The sequence below is a fragment of the Erythrolamprus reginae genome, chromosome 5 (genome assembly GCF_031021105.1).
Source record: "Erythrolamprus reginae isolate rEryReg1 chromosome 5, rEryReg1.hap1, whole genome shotgun sequence".
Lineage (NCBI taxonomy): Eukaryota > Metazoa > Chordata > Lepidosauria > Squamata > Dipsadidae > Erythrolamprus > Erythrolamprus reginae.
This window is the reverse complement of record NC_091954.1, coordinates 76,826,994-76,854,822: the sequence shown is the minus strand read 5'-3', so window position 1 is coordinate 76,854,822 and position 27,829 is coordinate 76,826,994. Positions and strand designations below refer to the sequence as shown.

Here is a 27,829-nt window from a genome sequence, read left to right as displayed (position 1 = left end):
TCCTAAGCTATGGTCAAAAGCAATGGTCATCCCCATCTTCAAAAAAGGAGTCCCCTCTCTTGTCGATGGCTACAGACCAATATCATTATGCTGCGTCCCATGCAAAGTCATGGAATCAATTATAAACAAATGAATTACTTTCCATCTAGAAACTAATAACTTGCTCTCTAACAAACAATTTGGATTCAGAAAAAAACTATCCTGCAACCTGCAGCTCCTCCACTGCAAAAATATATGGACAACTCATCTAGATCAAGGGAAATCTATAGATGCAATTTATATCGACTTCTGCAAAGCCTTTGATTCAGTGGTCCACGACAAACTACTCCTAAAACTCAAATCCTATGGCATCTCAGGATCCCTCCACAGCTGGATTACAGCATTCCTGTCAAGCAGACAACAAGTGGTCAAAATAGGAAGCACCATATTCACCCCCATCCCAGTTAAAAGTGGTGTTCCCCAAGGTAGTGTACTGGGACCAATGCTCTTCATTCTCTACATCAATGACCTTTGCAATTACATCACAAGCAACTGTGTCCTCTTCACCAACGATGTAAAACTCTTCAACATCATTGATAACACAACTACTCTCCAAAAAGACCTGAACTCTGTTTCTGAGTGGTCTAACACATGGCAACTCCAAATCTCAACTAGCAAATGCTCTGTCCTACACATTGGGAAAAAGCATCTGAAATCCAAATACGAACTGAATAATCAAATTATCACAGATAACCCCCACTCGGTTAAAAACCTCGGTATACTAATAACAAAAGATTTAAGTGCCAAAGCCCACTGCAACAACATAGCCAAGAAGGCTTCAAGATTTGTAAACCTAATTATATGTAGCTTCTGCTCTGGCAATCTCACACTACTTACCAGAGCTTACAAAACTTTCGCCAGACCCATCCTCGAATACAGCTCATCCGTTTGGAACCCATATCGTATCTCAGACATTAACACCCTTGAAAATGTCCAAAGATACTTCACCAGAAGAGCCCTTCACTCCTCCACTCATAACAGAATACCCTACAAGACTAGACACAACTATGACTCCACTCTGCACATCTAGAAACTCGTGAATGAGAACTGCCTTCATCACTGAGTCTGAATTGGATTCCTGAACCTATGCATTAAAATAAGAATTTATTATTTCTTTGTTATTATTTATGTTAATATTCAGACTTAGTTCCAAGTTCTTGTGGTAGTTTACATGGGGATCTTCCTCTCTTTTATTCCCCCAAAAGCATCTCTGTAAAGTAGATTAGCTGAGAGAGATCCAAAGTTACATTGAAGGTTTTTAAGGCTGAGCCTAGGCTTAAACCTCAATGTTTCCAGCTCTAAACCAGCACTTTAATCATTGTATCACAGCTATGACTGGGAGATTAATCTTTTGCCATTTAAAGCTGTGAAGAATGAATAAGTATCTTTGAGATGGTAGCATTTCTGTGTTATGGTTTTGTATTATGAAAGTAATCTTTCTGATTCTCCAATCTGTGTACAGTACATAAAAAGATACCTTCACATCTCTAATAAGAATTCATGAATATATTAAGGATATATTTATTTGATAGGAAGTGGTAAAATTCTTTTCTATAGTAACAGCTTTAACAGCTCATAACATTCAAAGTAAGTGTTACTAAAACCATATGCTTAAGTATTACTTGTTAGAAGTAAATAGTTTGATTGTTGACACTTGCAATGGCTGCTTGTTATGACCCCTTGTTTATTGTATGGATATGGTGATAGCATCTAAATAACCCAAATTGCTTTGAAAATCCAAACTAGTTTGAAGCAACTCTCTTTAAAAAAAAAAATCTTGGCTTCTGCTTCATCCCATATTTCTTTAATAATAGGAAGAATGTTCCCATGTGGACATTAAAAGGTTACTAAGAATTTATGAAACAGTAATCTTATTCCCCTTAGTCATGGCAATAACTCAACATATGTTTACACAGAAGGGTTGCCTCATACAAATGCTGACCCCAGCAGTTGCTATACCAAATTCTTCAATAATATGTTGGGTAAGCAATGGACCTAATGTCCAGAAATGTAGAAGTTTTGTTTTGTTTCATGCCCCCACCCCAAGCTAGGAAGACAACAAATAGCAGTAAGTTTGTTTGTTTGTTTGTTTGTTTGTTTGTTTGTTTGATTGACTTATATGCCGCCCCTCTCTGTGGATTCGGGGCAGTTAAAAGTATATTGGTCTTGAAATCTTTGTTAGAAAAAGTGTGTATCATAGGTGTACATCTGGATAACAGTGTCAAGAAGGCTCACAAGCAGAATTAATTTCTTGACATATTTTGCAACTTATTCTCTGGTAGAATAAAGATATGCAACATTAGATTGATCTTTAGTTGTCTGCTATAAGGTTTCTTATTTATAGCTTTTCTGGGCTCCTTTATACAGCATCTACATCAATTCAAAGAATTGTTAAAACAGAATATAAATTTTTCTCAATAAAATCCAGTAGAAGCTAACTAAGAAAATTTTGGATTATTCAAATGGTCGAGAGAAGAAATGATGGATTGAAGAGCTGGTGAGAAACTGGCTCTTTGTAATTCTTTTCTGGACAAGAAGATTTGAAGTTACCCACAAGTGCTCCATACAGTCGATCTTTGCAAGGAAACCACAAAACAGTGCCTCTAATGGGTTTAGATCTCTAGGAGATGAGGAAATAACCAAAAGACACTGACTTTGCATACTTCTTTTTCACTTTTGCAAATTGCTTGTTAACAGTTTTTTAGCTGTTACATTAAGAACTTTTGAATCAACAAGCTTTACAGATTTGGGTGAGTTTTCTTCAATCTTTAGTGAAATAAATTTTAAAAACACGTTTAAAGACTTAAAAATATTTTGGAATAAACAGCAAAAAGTTGTTCAGAACTTTGATTTTGGAAAGTTACAAATGGACAGATAGATTTGAAAGAATATTTTGGAATTAATTGGGTTTTTTTACTGTGCAAAGTGTTTCCCTTTTCTGGCCCTGTTTCCTCCCAGGCCATTTCTAGAGAGGCCCCACAGAGGCTTCTCCACACCTTTTCTGGACCTGTTTCCTCCCAGGAGATTCCTAGAGAGTCCCCACAGAGGCTTCTCCCCACCTTTTCTGGACCTGTTTCCTCCCAGGAGATTCCTAGAGAGGCCCCACAGAGGCTTCTCCCTACCTTTTCTGGACCTGTTTCCTCCCAGGAGATTCCTAGAGAGGCCCCACAGAGGCTTCTCCCCACCTTTTCTGGACCTGTTTCCTCCCAGGAGATTCCTAGAGAGTCCCCACAGAGGCTTCTCCCCGCCTTTTCTGGACCTGTTTCCTCCCAGGAGATTCCTAGAGAGGCCCCACAGAGGCTTCTCCCCACCTTTCCTGGACCTGTTTCCTCCCAGGAGATTCCTAGAGAGGCCCCACAGAGGCTTCTCCCCACCTTTCCTGGACCTGTTTCCTCCCAGGAGATTCCTAGAGAGTCCCCACAGAGGCTTCTCCCCGCCTTTCCTGGACCTGTTTCCTCCCAGGAGATTCCTAGAGAGGCCCCACAGAGGCTTCTCCCCGCCTTTTCTGGACCTGTTTCCTCCCAGCAGATTCCTAGAGAGTCCCCACAGAGGCTTCTCCCCGCCTTTTCTGGACCTGTTTCCTCCCAGGAGATTCCTAGAGAGTCCCCGGCTTCTCCCCGCCTTTTCTGGACCTGTTTCCTCCCAGGAGATTCCTAGAGAGGCCCCACAGAGGCTTCTCCCCGCCTTTTCTGGACCTGTTTCCTCGCAGGAGATTCCTAGAGAGGCCCCACAGAGGCTTCTCCCCGCCTTTTCTGGACCTGTTTCCTCCCAGGAGATTCCTAGAGAGGCCCCACAGAGGCTTCTCCCCACCTTTTCTGGACCTGTTTCCTCCCAGGAGATTCCTAGAGAGGCCCCACAGAGGCTTCTCCCTGCCTTTTCCAGTTACAGTTTCGGAGGCTTGGGTTTTTAAGCGAAAAATGGTTCTTGAGAAGAGGCAAAAAAATCTTGAACACCTGATTGTTATCTAGAAAAGTTTGTAAGCAGAGGCGTTCTTAAGTAGAGGTACCACTGTATATTCTTTCACACAAACCAAGGATCACAATGAGTGCATTTGATAATGATATGTATCAAATGCTATTAATCCTGACTCGATAGGCCAGTCTTTATCACATTGGATAGCTTCAAGATGCGAGGTCCAACTCTTATTTCTTTGCAATGTTCTTATTGGTTGGAGATTCTTGGAAATAGAAGTCCATAGATATCATGGTGAGAATGGCTGCTACCAACAAGAAAAGATGTAAAACCTTTTTAAATATTCTAATTTGGAATATTAAAGGGAAGAGAAGAGTGTTCCTGATAAAAGATGGATGAGTATTAAATGAAAAAAAAAGTGCTAACAAGTCTGTAGAACTGAAAATATCCTTAACTAATTCTATGCAATGTATATAGTTTAACTTTTTTAAAAAAATTGAACTTTTCTGTAGCAAATTATTTTTAGGTCTTTAATGGTGCATGTTGGGCAGAATTCCAGAGATGAACAATGTAAATTCCATATACAAAGATATAAAAGTGTATTTGACTGGGATATTAAAAGTGTGTTGTCCGATTATAGATAATCTGCAACATTTATAGTGGTTTCGTTAAAGCTGTTTTATGTAGTTTGCAAGATATAGAGAGGCATAGCTGCCATGGGCAATAATGAACAAAGAAACCAGGCACCATTAGGGCATTGCACAGTCAGTTAAATAGATAAATGATACATAGAATAATAAGGCCAAAAAAAAATCTGCTTTCCTTGAAAATGATCTTCTTTCTTCAGATAAATCCTTGCCCATTGTTCACTCTCCACCCTCCTACCCACAATTAATTCTTTTTTTTCTCTAATATAAACAAGAAAAGCCCATTGGCTCTTGGTCCTTGTAGAATTTGTTTCCAGCTGTAAATCAGAAGTGCCAATCTGAAAGCGGATTAAACCTAAAGGAATGTTATACTTTTAAAGGCATAAGTGTTATTCTAAATCTGCCCAGTTAACCTTCTTAAACAATGCCAGAAATTATATTGGTTTTTTTTCTATGCCAATTGTTTTCCTTGGGTCAAGATTTTTTAGATTGATGCAGTTTTGTCTCATACATCTATCTCTTCTTTTCTCTTGATCAGACCAAGCTGTCCATATTCTAGCACACTGAAAACTATTGTGTTTTTTAAAATATATTCCTATGCAGCCTAGGTATAGTTTCATCTATTGTATTGTTCAATATTCAAAGCCTTTTAGCCCGCTGGTATTTCTGAATAAATTAATTTATTAATCAAAATTCTATTAGTCAAATTTGTATAATTGGCCATCTCACAAAATTAGATTTTTTTTAAAAAAAAATCCAGACTTTAAAAAAAACATTCTAAAAACAAATATACATTTCTAAAGTCCTCGGAGAGGGGAGGCATATAAATCCAATTCATAAATTAATTCATAAATTTCAGCAAAAGAGAATAAGAATAAGCCTCAAACAATGAAGTTTCAGGTCTGTATATATATATAAAGGTCTTAAAGGACTGCCAAATCTTAAAAGATTAATTTGAGGGGAAGGAAAGAGGGACAAAAGAATATTGCAGGTGGAAGCAGTGGTACAATTTGGAGAAGACAAGGAAATGAGCAGGGCTGGGTTCTGACTAACTTCGCTGCCAGTTCGCTTCCTTCTGAGCCGTGTGGACGCGCACGCACTTCACGCATGCACACACATGTACATAGTGCACAGTACACAGATGGCGCCTATGGCGACACTGAGAGAGCTGTTTTGGGAGGCTTGTCCAGCCAGAATATTGCTGCTGGTTCAGCGAATGGGGGGGAAATTCCCACTACTGGTTCTATATAACCAGTCCAAACTGGCAGGAACCCATCTCTCGGCATGAGTGACTAAAGGGAGGGCCTGCTAATCCAGGAATGGGTGCAACTGATGCACAAGACTGCCATCTGTAAACAAGATTCACCAGTGTAAGAGCACTTCCTAATTGTGCACAAGATCTTCTTCAGGTCAAACTGATTGAAACCCTTCCTAGATAACTGGGCAAGACTCCTCCCTAGGCATTTCCACTGGACCTGGAACAAGGCCACCATTTAACAGGGAACAAATCTAAGTGTTTTAATCCATCAGATGCTGTGCAAATTCCTACACATGTCCCTGTAGGATGTTCTCCTTCCTCCTTTAGTTAAGAAGACATGAACCAACCAAAACAGATGATAGATGAAAAATCTGCAGTGCATAAGGGTGGAAAAAGATTGGGTTTCACTGCCCTTGTAGCAATTTGCTACAATTTATATATAATTTGTTCTACAGTAGGGAGGTTGATAAACAATAGCTAACTTATTCCTAGAGCCCAGTTTAATTAACAGAGTCTCACAATCAGCATCCTTGATAGCCGTAAGAGAGTCCCTGATGACAATGGCCAAACCTCCACCAGTGCCCTGGAGTCCCAGCTGATGCCACATTCAAAACCAGCCCTGGAAATATGCAAATTTGTCAACTACTCTAATCAATTAGAATATCAGATTAATCTTTGAAAGCCTAATTATTTCAAATAAAGATTGTATCTAATTAATTAGGCAGTATGTTTGATGTTTTAAAGTAATTAAAAATACAGATGGCAAGCACGATCTTTAATAAGTGCATCATTTATTTTATCTCAAATAAATGTGATGTTCGCAAGTCTATGTAGTGGCTAAAAAATAATTGTCTTTCTTCATTATTGCACACCATTTTCCCACAGTCTAGAGCAGTGATGGCGAACCTATGGCACAGGTGCCACAGGTGGCACACAGAGCCATATCTGCTGGCACCCGAGCTGTTGCTCTAGCTCAGCTCCAACATGCATGTGTGTGCTGGCCAGCTGATTTTTGGCTTGCACAGAGGCTCTGGGAGAGTGTTTTTGGCTTCCAGAGAGCCTCCAGGGGGAAGGGGGAGGGCATTTTTACCCTCCCCCAGCTCCAGGGAAGCCTTTGGAGCCTAGGGATGGCGAAACACAAGCCTACTGGGCCCACCAGAAGTTGGAAAACAGGCCATTTCCACCTCCAGAGTGCCTCTGGGGAGTGGGGGAAGCTGTTTTTGCTCTCCTCAGGCATTGAATTATAGGTGTGGGCACTCGCACATATACTATAGTACGCGCCCATGCTCTTTTGGCACTGAGGGAAAAAAGATTCGCCATCACTAGTCTAGTGCAATGATGGCAAACATTTGGCACGAGGGCCACAGGTGGCACACGGAGCCATATCTGCCGGCACGCAAGACGTTGCCCTAGCTCAGCTCCAGCATGCATGTGCTCACCAGCCAGTTGATTTTCGGTTTGCACGAAGGTTCTGGGAGGACATTTTCAGCTTCTGAAATCTCTGGAACCTGGGGAGGGTGAAAAATAGGCCTACTAGGCCCACCAGAAATTAGGAAATGGGCTGTTTGTGGCCTCCAGAGTGCCTGGGGGGCCTGGAGGGCAATTTTGCCCTCCCTAGGCATTGAATTATGGGTGTGAGCACTCATGCAGGCGCAATAGTATGTGTGCATGTACTTTTGGCACTCGAGTCAAAAAAGGTTCGCCATCACTGGTCTAGTGCCTTGCTAAGGTCTGAGATTCCCAACCAAAAACCTCTTCAACAATGTTTCAGATAATTGTAAGAGCTCCTATCCCTGAACACATCCTGAAATTGTCATGTTTGTATCCATGTTTAATCATGTTTAATTGTTTAAAACTCATTTGGCCGAGAAATATTTTTTTTCTAACAGGTTTGTAGCTGTAATAGATGATTGTGTAAAGGCTGCAACTGATTCTGACTGGTTCTGTCAGTTCCCTCTTTCTGCCCTATATTTTCCACAGTAAATGGCACACACTCCTAATATTGCCTAGTTATTCTGTGTCCTTTATCAGTTTTACATCTCCATAGGCATTGGATCCTATCTTCACTTTTCACTGTTCAACAGTGATGCGATTCTCAGGCTTCACTGAGATTCCAAGCACATGACTGATCACTTTGTGGAGCATACAAAACATTTTTTTACTTCTGAGTTTGCTTACCAGAGTGAAACAGCCTCCTCCCCCAACAAATGTCACACCTGCATCTCAGACCACATTCCTTCTATGTACAAAGGCTCGGCTTCTTTTCCCAGCAGAATTTTTTTCCTGCTATTTGATGCACAGGCTAGAGTTCAGAAGTTTTGAGGTTTCTTCTAATTCCAGAGAATTGAGTGATCTTTGTGTACACACTAAACATGAAAGAGTCACTGAGAGGGGGCTTCCTGATGGCGCAGTGGCCTAATTTGAGCTGCTTTATCCTATAAAGGTAATATTAGCAAAATTGGGGGAATGTAAGACATTGGTGTACACGGAATAACACCTTGTCTTTGTCCTGTACAAATATTGTTGTTATTGTTAACTGGTCTTCATTGTTTGATTAGAAGTACAAGAAATTTATACCATGGCATTCTTGAATTACCACATCTTTAACTAAAACAGCCATAGTCTGCGGAGAGGGGCGGCATACAAATCTAATAAATAATAATATAGGAGACAGTAACCAAAGTAAATTCAAAGTAATAATATCCTAAATTGTATTTCAGTGGATATCTGACATCTAAATGCTATTAAAGCTAAGTATGATGCATTAGGAAAGTGATGGAGAGCCTATGGCATGGGTGCCACAGGTGGCACATGGAGCCATATCTGCAAGCACACAAGCCATTGCCCTAGCTCAGTTCCATTGTGCATGCATGTGCTGGCCAGCTGATTTTTGTTTTGTTTTCACCCTCCCTGGGCATTGAATTATGGGTGTGGGCACTTACGCATACATGACAGCGCATGCGCATTGTCTTTCGGCACCCGAGGAAGAAAAGTTTTGCCATCACTGCATCAGGGAGATCTTCGGCTTTATTTTTTCATTCCTACTTAACCAGCATTTCATGTAGATGTATTAACTCAGAGATGTCAAACTCAAATCCGGCCTGCAGGATACTTAAATTTGGCCCATGAGCCCACAATGGAAACTGCAATGGACCAGCCTGTGGCTTTTTAGATTTTTATTTATTTTTATTGATTGATTTTATCCAATAAACAATGAGGGTTTTATTGGGTATACACATTGTAAAATACATAATGAATGTTATAAAGGATATACTCATAGTAAATTATATCTAAGAAAGAATAGAAGAGAAGATATAGGAATAAAATATATCAATGAAAGAACAGAAGAAGAGATATAGGAATAGAAGAAAGGTATAGGAGATATAGGAGAGCAATAGGACAAGGGACGGAAGCATGATGAGGACCCGGATTGTGGAGGCAGTATGCTGGCTCTGGTAAAAAGTGCTATTGCTAACATAAGCCGCCCTGAGTCTAAGGAGAAGGGGGGCATAAAAATCAAATAAATAAATAAATAAATGATGCAGATTGATGCAAATGACACAAGGGTCATTGATACAGCATATAGCTTCCATCCAGGATCTTAAACACCAGGTTGGTTTATAATAAGCCGTCCTTCATCTGTGATTTGATTGTACATGAGAGGGCTAACCCGGAATCCATTACCAAACTGACTGGGTCCCAAAGGGGGCCTCTTCCTCTCACAGAAGTGCCTGGTGAGGATACAAATATGGCATCAGCCAAGAAGGTAGGCAGGGACAATGGTATGTCATCTGAGAATCACTTACAGCTTTCAGGAGTGCTGTTCCAGAAATCACTGCATGTGACGTCCTGTTAATTAAGTTGGGCTCTAGGGATCAGTTAGGACTGTTGCTGTTGTACCAGGTTCACTGCTACATACATCGAATTTGACCCAGGCTACAAACATTGGACAATAACATAGTGTAGAATGTCCCACTTAACTTCTACAGATCGTGTATCAAGGGGATGAAACTATATAGAATAGTAAGAAATAAAATAGTGTGTGAGAACAAATCATCTCTGGCCAGAAAATGTTTGCTTCTACATGGGAGGTGTGGTTTGCCTTTTTGGTTTTAGTTCACCCCAGCAAATGCTGCTTTGACAGAAGAGTCTCACCTGTCTTCAAAAATGCTGCTTGTTCCTGAGCACCTTTAATGCCTCTTTAAATCATGGGAGGATATGCAAAGTTTGAGTGCATTTGAAGGTGAGAGTGGCCCAAATGAACTTCACCTTGTTTGTTTAGATCACTGTGGCTGCTGCAGTTTTCTCAGCTGTTACTCCTTCCTTTGGCCCATCTCTGGTAAGAGAACAAGGTATGGTTTGTTCTGCCTGCCTTCTCAGATCCTTGGCCGATGGCTTTCCAAATCTATTATGCAGGAGGCAAGCGAGAATGTGGTTAGAAGAATATTTGAAGGCAGAAGCTGATCTCTGGTTGTTTCTGGGTATACAGTGTTCTCTCGGTTTTCACTGGGGATGCGATCCGAGACTGCCCGCGAAAGTTGAATTTCCGTGAAGTAGAGATGCGGAAGTAAATACACTATTTCTGGCTATGAACAGTATCACAAGCCTTTCCTTAACACTTTAAAACCCTAAATTGCAATTTCCCATTCCCTTAGCAACCATTTATATTATTTACTCACCATGTTTATTTATTAAAGTTTATTTTAAAAAATATTTATTAAAGGCAGATGAAAGTTTGGCAATGACATATGACGTCATCGGGTGGGAACAACTGTGGTATAGGGGGGGGGAAACGTGAAATATTTTTTAATTAATATTTTTGAAACACCGTGGTATAGACTTTTCGCGAAGTTCGAACCCGCGAAAATCGAGGGAACACTGTACTTTTTCTTTTGGCTTAAAACTTGGGAGAATAGCATACTTGTATGTAGCGGTGGGCTATGAGCCAGAATGCTAAATTGCACTCACCGCCACGGCTCATAAGCTCTTGCGGGACCAGCGCAATTTTGCTGCTGCACCTGTGAAGGTAGCAAAATTGCGCCCATGTTTCGGTGAGGTTTTACCTATGGCTCCGTGCGTGAATTTGCTACCTCCACAGGTGCAGTAGCAAAATCGCACTGGTCCTGCAAGAATTTTTGAGCTGCGGCAGCGAGCGCAACTTAGCATTCCTGTTCGTAGCCCACCACTGCTTGTATGGCAGGAGGGACATATATTTGATTTCAAGATATGGTTTCTATAAGAAGCATTGAGACTTATATTGTGGTGTATTTTCTGGATTGTTCTGTGATTTCTGCTGGCTTTCTGATGGAAGGTCAAGTAAGGCGAAAGGAGTTTGCCTTATTCCCAGTCTCTTATAGCTGGATATATGGGGTTTTTTTAATCACATCTAGCTTTTTTTTTTCTACCTAGGTAAACAACAATGGAATCATCTCCTTCTTGAAAGAGGTATCTCAGTTCACCCCTGTGGCTTTCCCCATTTCCAATGACCGACGTGTTGTTGCCGCATTCTGGGCTGATGTCGATAACCGGCGTTCGGGACAAGTGTATTACCGGGAAACCACAGACGAAACTATTTTGGAGAGAGCCACTAAGGACATTGCACAGTATTTCCCAGAATTCCCAGAGTTCTCAGCCCGGTGGGTATTCATAGGAACTTGGAACAAGGTTACCTTCTTTGGAGGAAATTTGTTTTCACCGGTAAGTATCAGGACCAGAATATTGACTGATGGGTAATAAGAATAAAAGAGTTTTCTTCCTGCTCCATTGTGATTAAACTGAGTAAATCTTCATTTCAGACCCAAAGGTGCTTTCCTAAAAGGCAACTGGGCTTTCTTGGGTTTTTTTCCCTTGAAAATATTTTGCTTCTCATCGCAGAAACTTCCTGGGACACGAAGTGAAACATTATCAAAGTGAAACATTATCAAAGAAAAACTAAGGAAGTCCAGTTGCTTTTTGCAAAAGCACTTTTGGGACAATCATGACCTGGATGATTGAGAATCACCTTCCTTCATTTCAGACATCTGCGTTCTATCTTTTCTGGTATGAGAGATCAGAGAATAAAATACAATACTCATTCCATTGATAAAAGAAAAAAAATACTAATCAAAACTATTTAAAAAGCTAGGAATTAAGGCACACAATACAGCAAAACAATAAAAAGTTCAATAAGTTGAAAGATTGGTTGGCTCAACTTCCATCCTTCGTGGGGTAGGTGTAAAATGGGAAGCTAGATTGTTGAGGTCAATATGTTGATTGTAAAATAACTTAGGAAGGGCTGCAAAGTGAATCAGTACATAAGGGGTATTGCTATTCTTGCAATGAATCTGTGCTCCTCAGAGTACTCTACCTCTCTTGCAGCCCAAGCAACACTTTGGGACTCAAAAAGGCTCAAGAAGCATTATTATTATTATTATTATTATTATTATTATTATTATTATTATTATATTTGTATGCTGCCCTTCTCCGAAAATTCAGGGCAGCTCACAAGATGCAAAAACCCCCAACACAATAACAAATCTAATTAATTCAAAATTATTACTAAAAACCCATATATATTAAAATCAGTCAGCCAATTAATTCACAACCGTACATTACATCTCCTAAACGGGGGGTGGGAGGCGCTTGATCTAATTGCCCCATGCCTGGTGACATAAACGAGTCTTGAGACTCTTGCGAAAGGCAAGGAGGGTGGGGGCAGTGCGAATCTCTGGAGGGAGCTGATTCCAGATGGCCGGGGCCACCACAGAGAAGGCTCTTCCCCTAGGCCCTGCCAGATGACATTGTCTGGCCAATAGGACTTAGAGAAGGCCAACTCTGTGGGACCTAACCGGTCGCTTTGTTTGTGATCTCCTTAAAAAGGTTTTACTTCAGTATTTGCCAGTATTCTTTCCCCCTAGGCCTTTACAATTTATGCATGGTATGTTTGTTTGTTTGTATGTATGTTTAGTTTTACAAATAAGGGTTTTTACCTGTTTTAGTATTGGATTTACATGCTGTTTTGTACTACTGTTGTTAGCCACCCCGAGTCTACGGAGAGGGGCGGCATATAAATCCAATAAATAATAATAATAATAATAATAAAATAATAATTCTGCCTTAATATTCCGTACTTTTTTCCCTTGCAGGTAAATACTTTCCAGATAGTCCTCATCACTGATGGCCTGCTTTCCTTCACTATCTTCAACTACGAGTCGATAACCTGGACCACCGGCATGCATGCCAGCAGTGGCGGAAATTTAGCAGGCCTGGGAGGGATAGCAGCCCAGGTAGATTACATGATCACATTCGCGCAAGTCTCCTTTCTAATACACAGCATGCGTTCTTGAAGATAGCTGTGATCTGTAGCTCTTTATTTTTTCCAGTGCTTCTGAGTTCCTTCCCTTCGTTAGCACCAACGTTTTTAAAAAGAATCATCCAGCAATGGCTGCAGCAAGTACAACTTTCTCTTGGCATTTATATTTCATCATGTATGTTTGTTTGTTTTTCCTTTTAGTCGGTGGCTGTTTGGAGGTGTGAATTTACTATTAATTGATCTATGCTTGGCCAGCAGCTGGCAGTCATCTGAGTTATCTCCAGTAAGCAGGAAGTTGCAGGTGTATAGGAAATTAATCCATTTTCAGCCCCAGAAATTCAGGAGTGTAGGCTTTAATGACTGTAAACAGAGCAGTAACCACATGCTTTGGATACTGCACAGTGCTTTAGGAACACCCTGCCCTCACTCAGCCAAAGGGGGAGAGAGAGGAAGTTGAAAAGGTTTTCACCAGGCACTGGCTTCTGACCAAATTTGTGAGAATTTGCTGCTGTAATTCACAACACGATAGAGTGGCTCGGCAGAAGCACCTCGGAGCTCAGCATGGCAGAAGCTGCTGCTTGGCTTGAGCTAACAGAGCTGTGCTCATTTTGTGGAAAGCAGCAAGAGAGTCCAAGATTCTCTTGGATTCACCCTGTATAGATGAATGGGGATGAAAATAAGCCCAGTGTTTTGTGCACTTTCCAGCTAAGTGAGTCATGGATGAGTGGGGATTGCTGGGGCCTTTTGGTGCCAAAAGCCATTTGGGAAAAGAGTTGCACAAGTAGACCATCTGAACTCCCTCTTCTCCTCCCACCTCCTTTTGTTTCCTTTTAATGATGACAGTTATCATGTGTTGTAGCCAAAGTCTTTAATCACAGATGACATTCAAAACAGTAGGAGATGGCTTCTAGACTATATACGCTGCTTGTTTTTGACTGGTCTGTCCTGAAGCAGCTGGAACAGGGGTCCAAATAAATGGTTATCCCGGAGAAGAAAAGCTTGCCTCAACATAAACTTGCAAGTAGACCTCTAGATGTTGGTGGCCCAACAACAAACAAACAACAATGCTTGCTAATTGTGAGACAGTTTTATTCATTTACGAACTGATGACTGTATGATTGCCTAGTCAACAGTTCTTATTCCAGGAGTCCTGACCCCTGGCTTACAAGAAAATTCAAACAGCTACATTCTGGCTACATTTATTACACTCATATCCCCCTTTTCCCTGTGGAATCAACTTGACATATGCTGGGTTTCCATGGGGTTTCCCATTTAGGCGTTGACCAGACCAAGAACCTCTAAGTTCAGGCAACATGTTTCATCACAATTGAATGCTCTGGGAATTGAATGTTTAAGAAGTCCAAAAAGTGAAGATAATCTAGGAACAAATGAAGCTGCCATATATCAAGTGAGCTCATTGGTCCCTTTTGCTAAGTTCTGTTAACACTAGCAATAGCATTTCAAGATTCCAGACCAGAGCCCTTCCCAGCCGAATTTGTGGAGTCAAGAGTGTGCTCCATATATACAAAACATGATATTTCCCCCCGCCCACTGAACTACAGGACTTCTCCTTGTTTGGTTTTTTTAATATATTTTAATTAAATTTTATTACAACAAGCAAAAAAACCCACACCCCTACTTAAAGAAAAAGTGCCCAACACCAATAAAACCCCACCACCATTTAGGGGGTTAAATTACTTGCAATAAGTTTCAATTTCTTCCTTAGCTCCGGTTTACATTTCTTTACATACAAAAAGCGATTGGAATTTATTTTTCACATTGTCGTCATAAATTCTACTTAAGATATAATTGTTCACCTTATTCCATCGTGCCATCAGCTTCTCCGATTTATTTTTATCAGAGTTATTTAATCTTATTTCCATAATTTCGAAGTGGACGTGGTCCACCATGTACCAGTACCAATTCTGGACTTCTCCTTGTAAAGAATTTGTCAAAGGAAAACCTCTAGAAGAGCAAACTGTTATTCCACCGAAGGATCAGAGGAGTTGCATTGTGAGGTTGCTAATGCCCCCTATGCAAAACAGTCGCTATTTAGATGGGAAGCAGAATCACAATCACAATTCAGGGGAATTGGATGCTTCCCTTCCTTATGTTCTTGCAGTCCATTCCGCTGCAGGGCACTGGGCATGGTGGAAGAGAATAAGCCCCTTGCATTTCCCCACAGCTGCCCTGCTTTCCCCAGCAAGAGGTCTCAGTCTCTGCCCTTGTCTTCTAGGCAGGATTCAATGCCGGTGATGGAAAACGGTATTTTAACATCCCCGGATCCCGCACTGATGACATTGTCGACGTGGAGATGACGACAAATGTGGGTATCCCCGGGCGCTGGGTATTCAGAATCGATGATGCCCAGGTGCAAGTGGGGGGCTGCAACAACACAAGTAAGAGGACAGCAGTTAGGTTTATTTAATGAAATCAATTCTTCCAGACCGTCTCTTTGTCCCTGTGAAAGTTCTGTGAAGGGCGGCAGCCATGCAATAGCAGCAGTTATGAGTGGCACATAAGCCTCTGAATACTTTACTGAGTTGATACATTAATGCAGTATAATAAATACGGTTAGCAAGATATGGGCTGTACTGACGCTGAAACTGTGCAAGTTATAAATTTGGGGGATATGGCTGTGCTACTCGGACTGAATCCCTTGGTGGCTGTAGATCTCTTCTGGCTGATTAAGAGCTACAGTGTTCCCTCGATTTCCGCGGGGGATGCGTTCCAAGACCGCCCGCGAAAGTCGAATTTCCGCGAAGTAGAGATGCGGAAGTAAATACACTATTTTTGGCTATGAACAGTATCTCAAGCCTTCCCTTAACACTTTAAACCCCTAAATTACAATTTCCCATTCCCTTAGCAACCATTTAGATTATTACTCACCATGTTTATTTATTAAAGTTTATTAAAAAAAACATTTATTAAAGGTGGACGAAAGTTTGGCGATGACATATGATGTCATCAGGCGGGAAAAACCGTGGTATGGGGGGGGGAAACCGCAAAGTAATTTTTAATTAATATTTTTGAAAAACCGTGGTATAGACTTTTCGCGAAGTTTGAACCCGCGAAAATTGAGGGAACACTGTACTTCATTATTTCTTGAGAATGAAACAAGTAGAAATAAGATATAAACATAATACTTTTGAGAAAAGCAGGTCTTTATATGAAAGGATGATGATCCTGAAATTAAGATGATTCCATCTTCTCCCAAAAAAAGTGAGAGAACAAATTTATCCAGGGTTAGCTACTTTTACTATATTCTCAAGTAAATCCCAGATTCCCTCATTTTAACACTGAATTGATTGGAAGATGAGGGACAGCCAGTTTTAGTTAACGCTCTGCTTGTTACACTTCATATCATGGTGTTCATCTCAGCCATGAGATAAAAGTGGCATCTATGGTGTTTTCATCTCCTGTTGGGCTGATAGAAATTGGCCCCCTTCTCATTAGTTCTTACCTGCCAAAGCTGTTGGTTTAGAAAAAGACTAAAGACTCTTAAATTGTAAATTAATTCCATACAAGCATAAACCCAAGCATAATTGCAAGCATAAATCCATACTGTTTTCTTAAATTAATTCAGTCATGTTTGATAGGACTTGGTCCCAGGTGTATGCCAGTTTTCTCCAATCTGATGTCCTGAATCTGAAAAGACCGCAGTTCCCAGATTATTCTGCAAACTTAATAGCTGGAATTCTGGAGGTAGCAATCCCTGTGTAATATCCAAACAGAGACATTAGATTCTATCCTAGGTTTAGTTGAAAAATGCTTAATGTGTGGGGCTGTGAGGTCACAGGTAGATATGTTTGCAAATCCATTATAGGAAGCGAAATTAAACCTCTCTCGGGGATTGGCTAAAACCATCACTATAAAAGCTATTCATCATGCCAGATATTATTCTCCTGTAATGCTGGGAGTTTGTTCAAAAATTGAAAATTCCCGCAATCTATGACCATCAGTTTTGCAGGGTCTGCATGGTTTTTAGATAAAATCATGTACAGTGGTACCTCTACTTACGAACTTAATTGGTTCCATGACCAGGTTCTTAAGTAGAAAATTTTGTAAGTACAGTGATCCCTCGATTTTCGCGGGTTCAAAACGAAACGGCTATACCACGGTTTTTCAAAAAATATTAATTAAAAAATACTCCACGTTTTTTTTTCTATACCACGGTTTTTCCCACCCGATGATGTCATATGTCATCACCAAGAGTCACTTCTCTCTCTCTTTCTCTTTCTTTCCTGTCATTCTCTGCTTCAATCATTTTCTCATTTCTCTTTTTTTCTCCCTTTTTCTATAATTTTTCTCTCTTTCTCTATCTTCCACTCTCCCCCCTCTTGCTCTCTCTCTCTTTCTCCCTCTCTCTCTCCCTCTCTGTGAGGCCGGCAAAGATTGCTTTGAATGTCGGCTGCCCCTGCCCCCCCAGCGCCTTCGGCCCCCTCGCCGCTACCGCCCGCCCGCCCGATCCACCCCTCTCACCAGCTTTCTTGGGACACGGGTCCTCCTGCAGCAGCGCTGGCGGCTACGGCTTCTCATCCTCTTCATTCGGCCGGTAGCCGCTCTGAATGCTTTGAGAATGCCCGCCCCGCCCCCCTCACAGTCCCTTAGCTGAGAGAGCTTTCGTCCCAGCTATCAGCGAGGGGGTTGCAGGAGAGGTGGGGCAGGCATTCTCAAAGCGTTCAGAGCGGCTACCGGCCGAATGAAGAGGATGAGAAGCCGTAGCCGCCAGCGCTGCTGCAGGAGGACCTGTGTCCCAAGAAAGCCGGTGAGAGGGGTGGATCGGGCAGGCAGGCGGTAGCGGCAAGGGGGCCGGAGGTGCTGGAGGGGTGGGGGCAGCCGACATTCAAAGCAATCTTTGCCGGCCTCCGCACTTTCGTCGCTCCCCACCCTAATTTCAAGCCCAGCTCCTTGAAAAAGGGTGCGTGGGGGTAGTTTTTGGCTGTCCATAGCCAAAAATGGTGTTTTTACTTCCGCACCGCTATTTCACGGAAATTCGACTTTCGCGGGCGGTCTTGGAACTAACCCCCACGAAAATCGAGAGAACACTGTACTGTAGAAGCAATTTTTCCCATAGGAATCAATGTAAAAGCAAATAATGTATGCGATTGGGGAAACCACAGGGAGGGTGGAAGCCCTGTTTCCTCCCAGGAGATTCCTAGAGAAGCCCCACAGAGGCTTCTCCCCACCTTTTCCGGTCCTATTTCCTCCCAGGAGATTCGTAGAGAGGCCCCACGGAGGCTTATCCCTGCCTTTTCCAGCCCATTTCCTCCCAGGAGATTACTAGAGAGGCCCCATGGAGGCTTCTCCCCACCTTTTTCAGCCCTGTTTCCTCCCAGGAGATTCCTAGAGAGGCCTCACGGAGGCTTCTCCCTGCCTTTTCTGGTTACAGTTTCAGAGGCTCAGGTTTGTAAGTGGAAAATGGTTCTTGAGAAGAGGCAAAAAAAATATTGAACACCCGGTTCTTATCTAGAAAAGTTCGTAAGTAGAGGCATTCTTAGGTAGAGGTACCACTGTTTTCTGATTTTCCTAATATTTTACTTCTAAGAGTTAAATGATTTCTCTTATAAGTCTTCATTCTTAATTTAAATTTATCTGTTCATCTTTGAGATATGCATCTCTGGAGCTGCCTAAATTATTGTTCCTTCTTTCTTCTCCCACTCCCTGATTTCCAAATGTAACAATTTTAGAGATTTAGTAGCTTGTTTTCTCTGTCTCTCTTTTATTTCCTTGAACACATAATTATGTTAAAATATTAATAACGTCGCCAAAATTCTTTAATAATGAGAAATTTGTTGGTATTGATGTAGCTCTTAACTCTTGGGATTGTCATAAAAGTATTACAATATAGCAAAAAGCAAAGAGATACCAGGAAGATTATAGAATTGATCAAAAATATTTTTCTGTAAAAGTGATTTAATAAGATTACTAAAAATTCACTTAATAAAAGGCTGAATATTGATCTATTGAGGATATTAATGTCATCCAGATTTTCAAAAATATTATAAAACTCATACATAGATCAGTATAAAGGTACTGGCATGGACGATTGAAGCAAGGAAAACCAACTTTCTATATTTAAACTAAATTTTTAAATAATAGGTTTATTTATTATAAATTTCAATCCAATTTATATGTGGATGAAGTACATTACATTGTGTGGTTTTGAAACAAATGTGATACTTCTGCACATTGGTGATCTAAGTTCATTATAGAGAATCGTCTACAACAGGGATGTCAAACTCACGGTGTCATGTGATTTATCGGGACTTTTTTCCCCTTTACTAAACTGGGCATGGGTGTGACCAGTGCGTGACACAGCTGAACCATGGACCGGGATTTTGACAGCCCTGATCTATAAGAACAAAGGAAGTTGGATTAGTCTAATACTTCTGTTGCCATCTCATCTAACATCACTCTGAGCATGCTTCCAGCTGTTGAATTTATTGGTCATAAGCTATTGGTTTATATCTTCATGCAGCTTCAGTTTGTTTGACACTTCGTCCTTGCTTAAATGGAGGAAAATGTATTGAGGACTGCATCACTGGGAACCCTTCATACACTTGTTCTTGTCTCACTGGTTTCACTGGAAAACAATGCCAAATTGGTGAGTCCTGCTTGTCTGCTGTGAACAATTGTATGGAGTAACTATGCTATTCCAGCAACAAATATTAGATCTTGTACAGCTACTTGTTTTATTTTAGATTATTTATATCTATTGATCTATAGGGGGGGGGGGTTTGCTCCTTGGGGAAAGACGAATTGAGTATCTGAATAAATCCTAAACCATAAACCTCTCATTTTCTCTTCCAGATGTGGATGAATGTGCTTCCAATCCATGTCATAATAAAGCATCTTGTATCAGTGGCATCAACAGCTTCAGCTGTTGGTGCCCACCAGGATTTAAAGGAGCTACATGTGAAATTGGTGAGAAATATTGTGTAAGAGCAAAGACACAATCCAATAACAAATCTAAGGAGAAAATGTGATTATGACTTTACTATTAATAGTATTTAGCGTTCATTTTTTGTGCTTTACATTTCTTAGCTGCCCTGAGATTTTGCTTCAGCAAAAAGCAGTTTAATTAGACACATAACAAAGATAAAGTCATAGCAGAACTTCTTTGTGGCAATTACTTTAATTTTAGGAAAGAATATGCTTTCCTGACAGGGTATCTCCAGAGGTGTTGGATTACACTTCTCAGAATACCCAGCTAAGATGACCAAAGAGATGATATGGAAGCTTGCGTCCAAATAAGATAGATAGGTATGGCTATCATGAAACTTCCCTTCAGAAACAATGTTAATTTCAATAGCTGGGATGTGTGTATATTCAGAAGCTGAGAGATTCTATAGCTTGTACAGTGGTACCTCTACCCTCCCTGTGGTTTCCCTGATCGCAGGCATTATTTGCTTTTACATTGATTCCTATGGGAAAAATTGCTCCTTTATACAAACTTTTCTACTTAAGAACCTGGTCATGGAACGAATTAAGTTCGTAAGTAGAGGTACCACTGTATGGCTTTGTAAGTGGAAAAAAAATACATCAACGTCATAATTTAATTTTCCTTTTGTTGTTGCTGTTGTTGAAATATAACAGAGGAGTCTCCATGTAAAACCAAAGAATGCCAGAATGGTGGGGAGTGCCAAATAACAAACACAACTGTTGTCTGCCTTTGTCAGCCAGGTTATACTGGAGAAGACTGCGAAAAAGGTGAGACAAAAATAAGAGTGTGTATTTAATGCAATCACCATTTAATCTCTTGCTCATCTAATAGCAATTGCATTGTTTGTTTCTGTTCTGTGTTAATAAGTACTTCTGCTTATTTAATCAGTTAATTCCCTGTTTATGAATAACAGACCTTATAGTGTTAGAGCAGTATAGTTTTATACAAAACAAACACCATAATTTCATTTCAGGCTCCATATTTTTGTACTCTTTCTTTTCTCTGCAGAAATAAATGAATGTGAGTCCAGCCCGTGTCTGAATGGTGGACAATGTATGGATCTTGTCAACAACTATACTTGTTCCTGTGCAACACCTTTTACTGGACAGCATTGTGAAATAGGTGCCTGGTTTTATAACTGCATGAGGGCATCCTTCTTCCTACGAAGCTTGTCTATATTGCTTTTTCTCTTTCTTTGCAACTTTCAGGCCCTCGGCTTAGAGCCATCCAGCGGTGGGCTATGAGCCGGAACGCTAAATTGCACTCGCCGCGGCGGCGCGTAAGTTCTTGCGGGACCAGCGCGATTTTGCTGCTGCACCTGTAGAGGTAGCAAAATCGCGCACGGAGCCGCAGGTAAAACCTCGCCGAAACATGGGCACAATTTTGCTACCTCCCCAGGTGCAGCAGCAATATCACGCTGGTCCCATAAGAAATTACGAGCCGCGATAGCGAGCGCAATTTAGCGTTCCAGCTCGTAGCCCACTGCTGGAGCCATCCTTTATGTTTTATCTTCAATTATTCAGCTTCATTGATCTATACTGAGGATCCCTCCTCTTCATTCTAGATCCTTCCACCTGTGAGGGTAGGAATTGCAGGAATCGGCAGATGTGCAACTATATTCGCCCAGGGCGCTATGTCTGCACATGCTCACCAGGCTACTATGGGAACAATTGCCAATATGGTGAGTACATTTGTCTGTTTTCTCTAAAGGGAAAAATGTGTAGTTCAACACTGCCCTTGTATAGCCTGCTCACATGGAATTCTCTCCGCTATTTCTTTTTTAATCCAGCGACTGGTTATGTTTGACTTTCAAATTTTTCAGCTTCTTCTTTAGTTTACCTTTGGGAAATGGCATTGATTAGCGTTGTGAAAAGAAAAAAATTGGTATAAACTAGATTAATTTTACATAGTTTTGGCTAAATTATTTGAGGTAGTCCTTGTTAAGAAGGAAGAATCAGCCTCTTGGGCAGAACTTTCCACCCATTATCTTATTACCTTAGTAAAGCAAAGCCCACAAGTGACTGGAGTTTTTGCACTTCGTGTACTCTTAACATCTATGCGGTGGTAAAGAAGTGTTGATATGTAAAACTCGACATACATACAGAAATTGCATCTTAACTTGGGAGCTTACATTTTGGGGGTGTTTACTTTGCACGTGTCTTCCATATAGAATATAAAGAAAAGCAAGTATATTTAATTAAATAAATTTTTATACAATCCAACTAAGTGGTTCCCAGATTTCCCAAAAACAAGGCATTTATTATTTATTTACTTATTAGATTTGTATGCCGCCCCTCTCCAAAGACTCGGAGCGGCTCACAACAGGAATACAAAATACAAATCCAATGATTAAAAAAGCAAAACAGTTAAAAACCCTTGATTAAAAACACTCATATAACCCAAACAAACCATACATAAAATGGAGCAGCTGAGGGGAATCAATTTCCCCATGCCTGGTGACAAAGGTGGGTTTTTAGGAGTTTGCAAAAGGCAAGGAAGGTGGGGGCAGTCCTAATCTCCAGGGGGAGTTGATTCCAGACGGTTGGGGCCGCCACAGAGAAGGCTCTTATACATGTCCCTATAATAAGCCCAATCAGGCTTTCAGAGCATACACTGAAATAAGCCCCCTCCCTAAATAAAATACCCCCCACCAACCACTTAAATGCATGCACAGCCGGTCCCCACCATTTCCACTGGTGCATGACACACACACCTCACATACCTTTACCATACCTACCATTAAGGCTGATGGCCACACAAAAAGAGTGGCTGCACAAAAGAGCAACAGACAAGCAACGCACCTCACGCCCCACTCTTTGTTGCGGCAAAATGAGAGGCGGCAGGCCAGCAACGCGCCTCACAATCCATGACAAGGAGTGGGGTGCAAGGTGCATTGTTGGCCTGCCTCTCATTTCACCATCCATTCCTTGCCGCAGCAAAATGAGCAGCAGACCAGCGATGCTCCTTGTGATCTACTCTTTGCTGTGGATTGCGAGGTGCGTCACTGGCCTGCCCTTCATTTTGCTGTTTGTTGCCCCCGATCCAAGGGCAACAGCAGCCTGGCTACTTTCCTTCCCCACCATCTCTTTATTGAGAAGGGTGGCAGATGAGACAGGGGAGAAGCAAGATGCATATCCTACCAGAGTCTGGCAGCTTCAGTTGTTAATTCCTCATTAACTTCTCGCCCTCCTGAGAAGTTTTTCTGTACTTTGCAAGGTGTTTCCCTGCACAGAACGGCTGGGAGACGCTGTGGAGCTGCCAGACTCTGGTAAGATGCACGTCTTGGCCCGACCTGCCTCCCGCACCCCGAAAATAATGATAATGATAATGATAATGATAATGATAATGATAATGATAATGATAATGATAATGATAATGATAATGATAATGATAATGATAATGATAATGATAATGATAATGATAATGATAATGATAATATAATGATAATGATAATGATAATATAATGATAATATAATGATAATGATAATGATAATGATAATGATAATGATAATGATAATGATAATGATAATGATAATGATAATATAATGATAATGATAATATAATGATAATGATAATGATAATGATAATGATAATGATAATATAATGATAATGATAATGATAATATAATGATAATGATAATGATAATGATAATGATAATGATAATGATAATGATAATGATAATGATAATGATAATGATAATGATAATGATAATATAATGATAATGATAATGATAATATAATGATAATATAATATAATGATAATGATAATGATAATGATAATGATAATGATAATGATAATGATAATATAATGATAATGATAATGATAATATAATATAATGATAATGATAATGATAATGATAATGATAATGATAATATAATGATAATGATAATGATAATATAATGATAATGATAATGATAATGATAATATAATGATAATGATAATGATAATGATAATGATAATGATAATGATAATGATAATGATAATATAATGATAATATAATATAATGATAATATAATATAATGATAATGATAATGATAATGATAATATAATGATAATGATAATGATAATGATAATGATAATATAATATAATGATAATGATAATGATAATGATAATGATAATATAATGATAATGATAATGATAATGATAATATAATGATAATGATAATGATAATGATAATGATAATGATAATATAATGATAATGATATTGATAATGATAATGATAATATAATATAATGATAATGATAATATAATGATAATGATAATATAATGATAATGATAATGATAATGATAATGATAATGATAATGATAATGATAATGATAATGATAAAATAATAATAATAATAATAATAATAATATATTATTATTATTATTATTATTATTATTATTGTTGTTGTTGTTGTTGTTGTTGTTATTTATTAGATTTGTATGCCGCCCCTCTCCGAGGACTCTCGTAATAAGACACTCCCGTAATATTAAGGGCAAGGGCATATTTTTGGGGTAAAAAAGATATAAGACAGGAATTTTCAGGGAAACACGGTATATACAGAATAATAAAATAATTCAGTAATTAAACAAACAAAGAAGAAAATATGGCAGAAATCAGGCAACAACCAAGCAAACCCACCCCAATCACTCTTGCCAAAAGCCAAGATGAAGGAGCAATGTCTTCAAGAGTGTGCAAAATACTAGCAAGAAGCCAGGTGATAAATTTATTCATCAAATTTATTTATTTAGTTTATATAGCTATCCATCTAATAAAATACAACTATGTAAGGCAGTGATGGTGAACCTTTTTTTCCTTGGGTGCTGAAAGCGCGTGTGCGAGCACTATCGCACGTGTATGAGTGCCCACACCCATATTTCAATGCCTGGGGAGGGTGAAAACGACTCGCCATCACTGATGCAAGGTGTCTAACAGTCCTGATAGATGGCATTGTTTAATTGGAAGAAGATGAAGCACATCAACCCTGTGAAGTGGGAATGGTTGGGTGGATACTCTGAGAGATAGATGATCCCAAAAGTAATCAGGCCAGATGTCATGTAGGGCTTTTTAGATAAAGACCAGCTTCTATATTTGATACTGAGAAGATGTTCTAATACTATTTTTGTGCTACAGAAAATATGTCTTGCTTTATAATGTGTTCATGAGACCTTCACTGATGTTTTTTAGGTGGCCCTAGAATGTCTAATGCCTGTAGTTCCAATCCATGCCAGAATGAGGGCACATGTCTTGAAAGCAGTCAAGGTTATGTTTGTGAATGTGCAGAAGGATATGCAGGCACTGACTGCAGAGATAGTAAGTATTGGAGTCAAACACACTAAACAAATGTTTGTGCTCTCCTTGAGTTTCATGTTTGTATACATTTATCCTTGAGTTTCATGCCTGTATAATTTCCAAATTAGCAGTGGAACACGGCAGTCTGGGTGGATACTTTGAAGAAAACAATTTGTTTTTTATTTGTTTTCTTTTTCAAAGTGATTGTATCTATGCATGTTCTAGTCCTGGAAAAATTACTATTAATTCTTTTTCTATCCACATTAAATTCCCAGTTGTTTTAGATATAATCAGGAATTTGCAAAGGAAAATATTGACATAGTTAACAAACTAATAATGAGATTGATTCTCTATTTGCATGGGGTGGTACTGATGATATGGAAGATAGTTATTTATTTATTTATTTAGTTAGTTAGTTAGTTAGTTAGTTAGTTAGTTAGTTAGTTAGTTAGTCCAATACATAGTACACATTGAAGAGAATAGATATGTAGTAATATAACTAAAGAAATGAATAGAAGAAAAGATATAAAAGTATAGGTGAACAAATTTGAAAGGAAGAAAAGATAAATGAGATAAAGAGAGACAATTGGACAGGGGACAGAAGGCACACTGGTGCACTTATGCACGCCCCTTACTGACCTCTGAGCCTAAGGAACCTGGAGAGGTCAATCGTGGATAGTCTAAGGGGAAAATGTTGGGGGTTAGGGGTTGACACTACTGAGTCAGGTAATGAGTTCCATGCTTCGACAACTCAGTTGCTGAAGTCATATTTTTACAGTCAAGTTTGGAGCGGTTAATATTAAGTTTGAATCTGTTGCGTGCTCTTGTGTTGTTGCAATAGTGACATGACTTCAGAATTATATGTATGGTGCAGTAGCATAAGTGTGTGTCATGGCCATCATACTTCCTTTCTTGAACTCAGCTCTCAGAATGTTTTTCTGATGTCATATTTATTCCAAAAGACTTGGAGATTTGGGGTATTCATCATTTCAAACTGGGGGTTAAAAATCATATGTGAGCACAGCATAAAACCAGAAGAAACTTTGATCTTTTCAGTATATTGCTCTCATTCAGAGCAGTATATTTTAATCTAAGTGACTTTAAGACTTTAAGCATTCTGGTTGGAGAATTCTGGGACATAAAGTCCACAAGTTTTTAAAGTTGCTCAGATCAGGAAATGTTGATTTTAAAAAATCCCATCAATTTTTAGTAGCAAAGCCTCGTACAGGGGACAAGCATGCAGTAAAATATTAAGCAGGATTTTAACATTTCACTGATGTTATATTTGGGTGGAATTTGAGATTTTTCTTTAACTATATAAAGTCTGTTTTAAGTCTTAATACTTTCACCACCACTGTATTTCTGCCTAAAATGTTAGAAAATTTTATCACTGATTTTCAGCAATGGCCATATTAAAATTGGTAGTACAGTTGAAGGAAACTCTTCCTGATGTAAAATAAGGGCTTTCAGCATTATATAGGACTAACTGATCTTCTACCTAGAGAACAGAATCAGCTCCCATCATATGTTTCTATTTCTTATTTTAATGCTCAATAATAGTAACTGTGAGAATGAATCTTGGAGTCCTAGTGGACAACCATTTAAATATGAGCCAGCAGTGTGCAGAGCTGCTAAAAAAGACAACACAGTTCTAGGCTGCATAAACAGAGGGATAGAATCAAGATTTTATAATGCCTTGGTAAGGCCACACTTGGAATATTACATTCTTTTTTGGTAGCCACGATTGCAAAAAGGATGTTGAGACTCTAGAAAGAGTACAGAGTAGAGCAACAAAGATAATTATGGGACTGGAGTTTAAAACATACGAATTTTGGTTCAGGAGCTGGGCATGGCTAGTTTAATGAAAAGAAGGACCAAGGGAGACATGATAGCAGTTTTCCAATATCTCAGGGGTTGCCACAAAGAAGAAGGAGTCAACCTATTCTCCAAAGCACCTGAGGGTAGAACAAGAAGCAATGGGTGGAAACTAAACAAGGAAAGAAGTAACTTAGAACTAAGGATAAATTTTTTGACAGTCAGAACAATAAATAAGTGGAATAGCTTGCCTCCAGAATTTGTGAATGCTCCAACACTGGAAGTTTTTAAGCAGATGTTGGATAACCATCTGTCTGAAGACCTCCAACATTCCTTTTAACTCTGTTATTCTATTCTATTCTATTCTATTCTAATGCCTATTATCCAAGGCCATTTTTCTCTCCAGTTTCTGCAGAGCTAGCGGTAGTTTCTTCCATGCTCCCACTGTATCTCCTGTTGATCTCATTTATCTTCATTAAGCTTTTCCTGCCCTTAAGCTTACAGGCACTAATTACTGGCTCATACAGTCTTCTAGGAAGAGAAGCGTCTGCTGTATTTTTTTAAAAAGCAATAAGACTCATTAGAGTTGTTGAACCAAAGACAGATACCACCACAAGGGAGCATTTAATAGGTAAAGTGTGATTA

The 27,829-nt window shown here is 39.6% G+C and overlaps 1 protein-coding gene across 1 annotated transcript in view; it reads left to right on the top strand.

The window, feature by feature from the left end:
- Positions 1-27,829, top strand: part of SNED1 (sushi, nidogen and EGF like domains 1) — a 106,619-nt gene that overhangs the window by 33,022 nt on the left and 45,768 nt on the right. The window contains exons 2-10 of the mRNA XM_070753233.1: positions 11,266-11,553; positions 12,981-13,121; positions 15,384-15,546; positions 19,629-19,754; positions 19,961-20,074; positions 20,747-20,860; positions 21,102-21,215; positions 21,658-21,774; positions 25,265-25,390. Of these exons, the coding sequence (XP_070609334.1) occupies positions 11,266-11,553; positions 12,981-13,121; positions 15,384-15,546; positions 19,629-19,754; positions 19,961-20,074; positions 20,747-20,860; positions 21,102-21,215; positions 21,658-21,774; positions 25,265-25,390 (1,303 nt within the window). The remainder of the gene's footprint in view (positions 1-11,265; positions 11,554-12,980; positions 13,122-15,383; positions 15,547-19,628; positions 19,755-19,960; positions 20,075-20,746; positions 20,861-21,101; positions 21,216-21,657; positions 21,775-25,264; positions 25,391-27,829) is intronic.